Here is a 10,639-nt window from a genome sequence, read left to right as displayed (position 1 = left end):
ATGAACCAGTCCTTTGTAATTTGTATCTTATAACCCAGTTTTTCTGAAATATGTTTTAATTTGAATTTTTTTTTGATTGATTGATTGATTGATCATTAACACCATTTTATAGCAATAGTACGCTACTGTGGTGTTCTGTTTTTATTGACGGATGCAACCCAGTGTAAGGAGAGAACCACAATCTTCGTTAGGGAAACTGACAATCCTATTCAATCAAGATCAGAGTCAAAACACACATCACATGCTGGATTCGAATTCACAACCGCAGTGTTGACAGGATAGTGATACAGTTGCAGTTGTAGTTCAACTACTTAGACCACTCAGCCAAAGAGGCCCACAGAATATTTTTACTTCTATGATAACAGTGTTTAAGATACCTCAAATTTCTTGTGTAAGATATGTAATTATAATGTCATGTAGATGACTTTATTCCTGTAGTGCATGAAATCATTAAAAACATTAAAGTATCTATATTTTGATTCAAAGCCACACTGTCAAGTCTTTAGATTTTTTTCCAGATGAATTCCTAAGAAAAACAATTCTCCTAAAAGAACTGGCCCTGAAATGTTGATTTGACAAGTTTCAACGTACAGTGGATTCATTAATATTCGTTGGATACCAATTCTTGTGGTTTTCGTGGATTTCATGGGCACAGGATAACCACGATTTCAAATGTCCAACGAATTGCAATGAGTGTAGACTTTGCCAAAAAAAAAAATTCAGATGGTTGACTTTCATCGGGTTGTTACTGATGAACATTGTGTTTTATGATAAGTATACAGCAGGCAGCTAATTAAAACAAAAAAATAACTATCAGAATTTTTTTTTATAAAGTAGCATTAATTTCCTCTGAATACATGTGAACAGCATCAACAAAAGTTTTAACATTTTCAAAGTTGATATCTTTATGTACTCCATGTCCTAAGTTAGCAATATAACGCTGAGTACCAAACTTTTCTACCATAGTTTTCACTTCATGCTTCAAATCATCCTGTAAATGAATAAGAGTTAATGTGATCTAGAGATATATCAGAGTGTATAGAAATGTTGTATTCTCTATAAAACATAAACATAAGTTAGTATGTGATATTCCTCATTATTGCACTGTGTATAAAATCAATTAAAATAATGGCGTTACCAGTTTCTTAATATGATTCTTTAATTGTTGTCATATAATAAAAGCAGATATCATCCCTTGCAAAGATGTGTCGGACAATATTCTACTGGAGATAACATTCACAAATAATATTACGATAACTAAACATTACTTAATTTCAATCTTTTTTTAGTTCAATTTAGTAACACAAGTACCTTGTTAAAGGTAACTAATACAACACATTGAGAGTATTGAGGGATTTGCAGATTAAGAAAACAACTGTTGCAAAGACCACGGTGACAATGCAAGAAGGTAGAGGTGATCCCTCACATGTGTTGCCAAGGCATAAAAATTATTGCCTGCAAATGTTAAGCCACATTTCAGTACAGAGCAACTCACAGATACTAAAACTTCCTAGCTCAAAATAGTTGGTAAGAAGTTAGAAGTTGCAGATTCAAGAAATAAGTTTTAAGCTTGTCATTTTATAAACATAATATAGACAGAAATGATAAAATTCAATTTGTATTTACCGGAGAAGCATACATCATACTTGGGTCCAAGTTTCCTTGAACTGTTATTCTGGAACCAATCATTCGCCTACAAAAAAACATGCATACAAAGATATCTTATTAATTAGTTTCAATCAGTATAAGTTTTAAAGTGGGTAAAACTAATTTGTAATGAGACAGGCTATACTAAACCACAGGATCAAATATGTTGTATCATTTTACATTTTTCTCAAGTTTAAGCATCTATATATCATTTCTAAAATAATTATTCAGCTGTTTTGAATAGTATGAGCTGAAACTGAATCTAAATAATGAATTATCAAATCTAACCAAATGACACCCATCAATAATTAGGATAGCATATTTGCTTTCTTTTAACATTGTTTTTTTCATATTTGACAAAAATTTCCTTTAACAATGTAGCATACATTTATATTATGAGAAAGCTTAATAACTTGAAATGTGATCCATAAAATCCTCTTTTGTTCATAATTTTTGTGAAATATATTCTTTTAAGTCAAAACCAAAAACATACCTTGCATGTGCAGGCTTGATGGTCCAGTCAATACTCACTACATCATAACCACATTTAGATAAGTCTTCAAGAGCAAAATGTGCATCCTTTGCAAACACAGTCTATAATGAAATATGTTGAAAATGAATAATAAGATTTAAGTCTTGATGGGTTGTTTTATAATACAAATGAACATGTATTTCTTACTTATAAATGTGGAACGTTTACAATGTACATTGTAGTTGCAATTACGTAAAGGTCATAAATTTTGCTTGAAAATAACCAAGTTCCCAAATTCTGTATATGTGAATACAAATTTCAAAAAATTCCATAACAGCAGGTTCACAACTTCAACATGCGTACAATCTTTTTGTCAAGTCTTAGGAATCTTGATGGAAAATTGAAAAAGTCGAAAACTTCTACCCTCCTTCATAATTTTTTCTGAAAAATTACTTTCACAAGTCTGGAAAAGTTAGAAGAAATTGCCCAAAGAATTCCATAATAGCTTTGTAATTACAATTACATAATTAAATTTAAATATGATATAGCCACAGGAACAATTAAATTTCAAGTCTTTTATACATTAGTTGATCCATACCAATGGGAGCTAACTCCTTTTATAAAATGAACTACATAATTATTACTTTTACATGGGAGATAATTCTGATTGACTTACCATTGGAACCAGTTCAATGTGTTGATCATTTAACTTTTCTCTAACACAATAAGCAATTTCTCTGAGATATGGTAGTGCAAACTTATTAAACTGATATGGTCCTAACTCTCCGGCACAGCTGTCAAACACTTGTAATAACTAATAAAAAAAGTCACAATTTTGTTAATAACTACATACAAGCTACAATTTCCCTCTTCTGTAAGAATGGATCTATTGGTTTTCAAATGGGATGAATGTCTTTGTATTAAATCCTAAATTATAAATACTTTGTAATGCAAGTTTGATGTTTGGCATTATGCTTTATACTTAAAATAAATGTTCTTTATTCTTTAATTTTTTCATAAAATTTTCATTCAGTGTGCACAATAAAAAATGTTAAAGGTACTTTTAGAATACAAGTAAAATACAAATACTAACTTGAGCACCAGCTTTGACTTGAGCTACCAGATAATCCACAGTTTTTGAGGTTAAAAGTTGTAAGAGCTGTCGACTAGCATCAGGATACTGAACCAGCCATCTCCTAGCTTTGGGTAATGGAGATGATGAACCACCTTCTATCATGAACTTCATTATAGTCCACTAGGAAATAATACTAAACACTTGATTATTATATCAAGGAGACATTATATCTATATAATATAGTAACAATATTTCATCCAGTTCATAAGAAATATTTTTTTTGTTATTGGTCTTGGTCATTTATGAACATTGTTAAACTAGAGGCTCTAAAGAGCCTGTGTCGCTCACCTTGGTCTATGTGCATATTAAACAAAGGACACAAATGGATTCATGACAAAATTGTATTTTGGTGATGGTGATGTGTTTGAAGTTCTTACTTTACTGAACGATTTTGCTTCTTACAATTATATCTATCATGAACTTTGCCCATTAGTAACAGAGAACTATATTTGGTAAAAATTTACATAAATTTACCAAATTAATGAAAATTGTTAAAAATTTACTATAAAGGGCAATAACTCCTTAAGGGGTCAGTTGACCATTTAGGTCATGTTGACTTATTTGTAGATCTTACTTTGCTGAACATTATTGCTGTTTACAGTTTATCGCTATCTATAATAATATTCAAGATAATAACCAAAAACAGCAAAATTTCCTCAAAATTACCAATTCAGGGGCAGCAACCCAACAACCGATTGACCGATTCATCTGAAAATTTCAGGGCAGATAGTTCTTGACCTGATAAACATTTTTACCCCATGTCAGATTTGCTCTAAATGCTTTGGTTTTTGAGTTATAAGCCAAAAACTGCATTTTACCCCTATGTTCTATTTTTAGGGGTGGCGGCCATCTTGGTTGGTTGACCAGGTCAAGCCACACATTTTTTAAACTAGATACCCCAAAGATGATTGTGGCTAAGTTTGGATTAATTTGGCCCAGTATGTTTCAGAGGAGAAGATTTTTGTAAAAGATTACTTTAATTTACGAAAAATTGTTAAAAATTGACTATAAAGGGCAATAACTCCTAAACGGGTCAACTGACCATTTTGGTCATGTTGACTTATTTGTAGATCTTACTTTGCTGAACATTATTGCTGTTAAAAGTTTATCTCTATCTATAATAATATTCAAGATAATAACCAAAAACAGCAAAATTTCCTCAAAATTACCAATTCAGGGGCAGCAACCCAACAACCGATTGACCGATTCATCTGAAAATTTCAGGGCAGATAGATCTTGACCTGATAAACATTTTTATCCCATGTCAGATTTCCTCAAAATGCTTTGGTTTTTGAGTTATAAGCCAAAAACTGCATTTTACCCCTTTGTTCTATTTTTAGCTGTGGCGGCCATCTTGGTTGGTTGACCAGGTCACGCCACACATTTTTTAAACTAGATACCCCAAAGATGATTGTGGCCAAGTTTGGATTAATTTGGCCAAGTAGTTTCAGAGGAGAAGATTTTTGTAAAAGATTACTTTAATTAACGAAAAATGGTTAAAAATTGACTATAAAGGGCAATAACTCCTAAACGGGTCAACTGACCATTTTGGTCATGTTGACTTATTTGTAGATCTTACTTTGCTGAACATTATTGCTGTTTACAGTTTTTCTCTAACTATAATAATATTCAAGATAATAACCAAAAACAGCAAAATTTCTTCAAAATTACCAATTCAGGGGCAGCAACCCAACATCCGATTGACCGATTCATCTGAAAATTTCAGGGCAGATAGATCTTGACCTGATAAACATTTTTACCCCATGTCAGATTTGCTCTAAATGCTTTGGTTTTTGAGTTATAAGCCAAAAACTGCATTTTACCCCTATGTTCTATTTTTAGCCGTGGTGGCCATCTTGGTTGGTTGACCGGGTCACGCCACACATTTTTTAAACTAGATACTCTAATGATGATTTTGGCCAAGTTTGGTTTGATTTGGCCCAGTAGTTTCAGAAGAGAAGATTTTTGTAAAAGTTAACGACGACGGACGACGACGACGACGGACGCTGACGCCAAGTGATGAGAAAAGCTCACTTGGCCCTTCGGCCAGGTGAGCTAAAAAATGTGTCTAGAGTGTATACATGTATTATATTCAATTTTGTATTGATCAAGGCTTGCACCTAAAAATTAAATAAAACATGCTTTCATTAGAAATTCATTTTATGGCTTCAGTAAATCATGGAAATAACAATACTAAATAATTGCCTCCCCCTCTTTCCATTCCTCAAAACAATCTAAATATCATTCTACATTGTTAAGTTTAGTACTTACAGGAGCACCAGCAAAACCAATTAACGGGACTTTCCCTTCAAGTGTCTGCCTTGTTAGAGTGATAGCATCCATCACATAATGTAACTCTTGTGTTACATCTACAACTGTGTTAAGTTTGTTCAGATCTTCTGGGGTGTTAAGTAGAAAATCAAATATCATACCCTGAAAAAGAAGAAAAACAACTTTCATGATATAATAACATTAATAGATTTGATTACTCTATGTTACATATCCAAAACAGTAGTGTGAAATCCATTCAAAATACTTTTATTACAAAAAGTAAAAGATATAAATGAAAAAGATTTCTGCATAAAATTACTATGATATTTTTAATCATTAGAAGAAAATATAGAATTTCTAGTTATATAGTACTGAATTCTTTTAATATGTTTTTCTTTAATTTCTTTTTTTCTTGAAAAATTTTGCATTGTTACAATGTCTAAATAAAACATCTGATGTCTATACATTTTATTTTTACCTTTCTGTCTTCAATTTCTATTCCTACTCCTAAGGCTTGAGGAATGACCAGATAAAGTTCTTACCTTCCCGTCTTCAATTTCTATTCCTACTCCTAAGGCTTGAGGAATGACCAGAATGTCTGAGAAAATGATGGCAGCATCAAGGTCAAATCTTTTTAATGGCTGCAATAAAATTAATATTAATATGAGTCTGGGTAGAATAGAAAAAGACGTAAAACAAAAATGTGTCCATAGTACATGTATGCCCCACTTGCACTATCATTTTCTATGTTTAGTGGACCATGAAATTGGAGTAAAAACCTCTACTATCGTAGGTGGGGCATAAAAAATAGAGAAGAGGAAACAATACTAATCTAAGAGCTAAAAGAAAAAAGCTATGATAGGAGTTAAAATATAACAATTTAGGAATAATGACTGCCCAAGATGGGGCTTTCTCTAAGTCAAGCTTTCAGTGATTTCCTTTTATAATCAACCAATTGTTTTCCACAATATAGAGGCCTCTGTATTCATTAAGATTTAACAAATAAAATCTAAAATGTCCTATTCCAGGATAAAATTATAATGAAATTTATTCAAACTTAAGAATGAGAACTCCATCAAATAACTGTACCAGGTCACTGCAGGTCAACTTTGCATTTAATATTCCTCAAGGAATAACCACCATAGATTATATCAGTCATGTAGAGTTTTCCCATAACTTTTGTCTGTAATCAATAATGGAGAAAAATCAAGATGGGTCCTTCACTAAATATGTTAATTGACATATAACTAACATTTTTTTATTCACTTACAAAAGTGAATCCAATGAAATATATCTACAAAAAGACTTTCATGACATCCCTTTTTCAAATTTTCATTTCTAATTATTACTGCAATATTTTTGTGATCATATTCTTAAGTCCTTATATTTCTAAATTACCTGTAAAGTGATTTCACAGGCCATACTAGGTGTTCTAACCATCTCAAAAAATGAAACAGAATTATCTTTCTTAAATTGGTTGTATTCTGAAAATGAAAGAAATACTTTTTACCATACTGACATCAGTACAGCTACATGTAAGGATAAAACAGTTCTAGATTATTGAGAAGATATTATATGTCTTCTTAAATTTCATAAATACATCAAATTGTGGAACCTGTATTCAAAGACCACCTGTGTTAAGAGACCACGCTCTTAATACAGGTTTGACTGAATTTATGAATTCAATGTTAAGACAAGTACCATTGGGTTAGCGAAGGCCAAAATGTTGTACAGTCAATGAATTTATCTAAAACCATTAACAGATCTTAACAGTTCCCTGATATTTATATTTGAATCATTTACACCAAATTAATAAAACTTTAGTTTTAATACTGGTATTTCCAAACTCTGTTACTTTTCATGTGAAGTACAGTATGCAGTTATGCAAATTTGAATTTCTGAAAATGTACTGATAATATGTTTCCTTATATTTCCAAGTTTAAGTGTCAGAAGGCACAGAAATTGAATAACTGCTTGTGTTTTAAGACATCACAAATAGCCAGTTAGTTCATAGAGAGGCATAAAAATTTAATAACAATTCTATTCCAAATAATTTATTTGTGATAGTGACCTAGTACATGTATGGTTACAAATGTCCATTGGAATCAGATATGATAATATTTATAAAACACTTCATGAAGGATGGTGAATGACAGTCAGAGCCCAAGGGATGAGAAAAACTCACATGGCATGACATAGGCCATTTTGAACAAGTGAGCTAATATAGAAGTAAATGCTTTTCTTGAAAGGTGGAAAGACAGATAGAGGAATCAAGAACAAATATTTCTATCCAGCACTTAGGTTAATGATAATATTTACAAGTTACAACTGATAAGGCATTGAATATACCAGTATCACTAATTGTAAGCTAATTTGTTTAAATTGCAATTTAATTCTATATACCATTATGATTAGTATAAATATAGTAATGAATGTAAATGTGGTATGGAGGGGTTGAATACCTGGAAGATAACGGCCTGCTTGTCTCATTAACCATACTGGAACACGTTCTGTTTTTTCTCCTTTAGCTGCCCGTAAAATCAAATCATTTTTCATTGGTGGGAAAAACTAAAAAATAAAAATAAATAAATACAGAGCTACAATGTACTGTTGGAATGTTTTTTTCCTCAGCTTGGATCAAGATAGAAAACCTCAATGAACTGCTTAAGATATGCTGATAGATAGATGTTAGATATGACTGGAAAAGCTACTTAAGAAAAGCACATGTTATTGTTTGCAAAACATGAATATCTAAAAAAAAAAAAAAAAAAAAAAAAAAAGAAATAGCCCTGTGTTAATCACAGGGGATTGTTTAGTTGGTAAGACTTTTTACAAATGTATATATAGGATTGTGATCGCCATCAACAGTAAACTACCATATTTTATATAAGATAGTGACTGCCATTGAGAGTAAAAACCTCATTTGACCCACTGTAAAACAAGTCCTTTCTGCTTAACTTTATAAAAATAAGGAGATGAGGATTATCAACTTTATCTGTTTATATACCGTTTACTCAACAGTTAAATGGGTCTATCTGTTTTTCTTGTTAAGCAGGAAATCCTGTATAAGACTCAAAAAAAATATATCATATGCATTCAATGTTTTAATCAGTTATGTTTTCTCTATACTATATGTGGACCTTGGCGTTCAACATATTATAAAATTAAACATATTAATATAGTAAAATAATATCCGATAAAAATGTTGAATGCAAATGATATGAACCTTCAAAATCTTATAATATAGGACTAGTTATACAAAAGGACATTTATATATAAAAAAAAAGATCCCTTACTATAACAGATCTTTAAATTTAGAGCCAACTCTTACATTTTTGAGACTCAAAAGATGTTCTGAATCCTCACCCTTTATGTCCAAATAATCATGACATCATGTAAGGCTATTTTGATATTTTGCTTTGCGGACATCATAATTATTTGGACTAGTTTTAAGTTTATAACTTGTTGTTTTACCTAATTTGGACTATAAAAATAAAGTATAGGTATACAAGTTAATAATTTGTTATTTTACGTAATCTGTGAAAACTAAAACTTTCAAACATATGGTACAAAAAATAATTTATGACGATATAATGATGTTAGGAAATATCAAACCTGTGTTATCAAAGGCGCTGCCATGGCAGGTTAGTTGTTTTCTCTGTGAAAAAATGGGTAGGCAGTGATATATTTAAACGAACATTCTGTCTGTCAACGTGTTGTTGTTTACATGTAGAATAACCTCCCTTTTCGGCTTTTCACTTCCGTTAATGAAGATTGCGATACAATCTACCTTGCAGTGCGAGGGTGTCTTCGTAGAGGTCCGCCATAGTCTTGTCTTGAATGAATATCCTGCTCTGGTATCAGAGTAGAATACATTGGTGTATATAACACCCACAAATGTTTCTCACACTTTTTAAAATCTAAAACAAAAATAATTTAGACTTTAAATAATCACGCCTTTGACTGAGTGGTTGCAAGTAACCCTTTCTTTTTATTCGTCGGTAATGTTAATAATAGTGTATTACGTCTAATATGCAACGCAAAGCAAAGTTTTCTACTAATGTACTCTACAAGATGAAAAAAGTCTGTACATCCACATTTACATTGACAATTACAGAGCAAGGCACTAGCATCCAATATTAGTTGTGTACTAATCTCTAGCTTTTCTAATGATCTACATTTAACGCAGAGCTCGCTAGTTTTAAGAATGTGCGAAAGTTCAAGCATGTGACGATTTCTAGCAGAAGCTAAAGCAGGACATGAATGAATGAAATGAAATAATGTTTCAGAGTCCTCCTCACACAAAAGACATGTTGGGTTGATGTCAATCTAGTTAAAAGCTGCCCTGTTACTTTGGAGAATAGTGTTCCTGTAAGGAGTCGTAGTTTGATGGGGAGACGTTGGATGTCTTTTGCAGAAGTCTGGATACTTGCCAGAGCATTGTGAAGATGGCCAGTATTATAATAAACTGTAGAAATATGTGAAATACTCTTGTAGTAGACAGACATGGTCACCACGTGATCAACCCAGTAGGTGTCTATCGCTTTCCTGATAAGGTTTTTCCATTTTAATTTTGAGGGTGGTTCATCTAAAATGTTAAAAATTGATGGAAGGCTGTATTTAATTAATAAAGATCTAATTTTTGTGAACCAACTGTCCTTTACAGCAGTTGAGATAAGAATTTGTCTTTCTGCAACTTGTCTTTCTATAGAGTTCTCCTGTCTTGAAATATTGGCAAAGGTTCCTAAAGCTAGTTTATGCATCTTACTGATTACTGGAATGGTACCCGACAGTATATATACGGCCATGTCTGTTGTGTTAATTGGGATTGATAAAATTTGTTTGATACTTTTCCGATAGAAGACTTCAATTGGTTCCATTTGAGTAGAGTTTGGTAATAGTAGGCTAAGCCATAAATGAGAACTGGCAACACGTAAGCTTGGAATAATTGCAGGCATGCTACGGGATTAAGACCATTCTTGCCATGCATGCCAGTACCCATCAGGCTGTACATTGTTCTCCTTGCTTTGTTGATGTTTTCCTGGATATTGATAGGAATGGTTTGCCGTGGGTTATTACTATGAGTTATTCCTAAATGTACAGCTGTTTCAACA

The 10,639-nt window shown here is 32.0% G+C and overlaps 1 protein-coding gene across 1 annotated transcript; it reads right to left on the bottom strand.

Annotated features, from left to right (window-relative positions):
* Nucleotides 1-807: 807 nt before the first annotated feature.
* LOC134683969 (uroporphyrinogen decarboxylase-like) lies at nt 808-9,341 on the bottom strand. Its single transcript, XM_063543277.1, has 10 exons — nt 9,141-9,341; nt 7,988-8,093; nt 6,924-7,009; nt 6,068-6,166; nt 5,526-5,687; nt 3,213-3,374; nt 2,796-2,933; nt 2,141-2,241; nt 1,627-1,693; nt 808-991 (listed from the first exon to the last, which is right to left on the bottom strand). Exons 1-10 carry the CDS (start codon nt 9,162-9,164, stop codon nt 827-829), a joined length of 1,110 nt encoding a protein of 369 aa, XP_063399347.1. The 5' UTR covers nt 9,165-9,341; the 3' UTR covers nt 808-826.
* Nucleotides 9,342-10,639: the final 1,298 nt, after the last annotated feature.

The sequence above is a fragment of the Mytilus trossulus genome, chromosome 1, assembly GCF_036588685.1.
Source record: "Mytilus trossulus isolate FHL-02 chromosome 1, PNRI_Mtr1.1.1.hap1, whole genome shotgun sequence".
Classification (NCBI taxonomy): Eukaryota; Metazoa; Mollusca; class Bivalvia; order Mytilida; family Mytilidae; genus Mytilus; species Mytilus trossulus.
The sequence above is the reverse complement of the archived record's forward strand: the minus strand, read 5'-3'. Positions and strand labels throughout refer to the sequence as shown.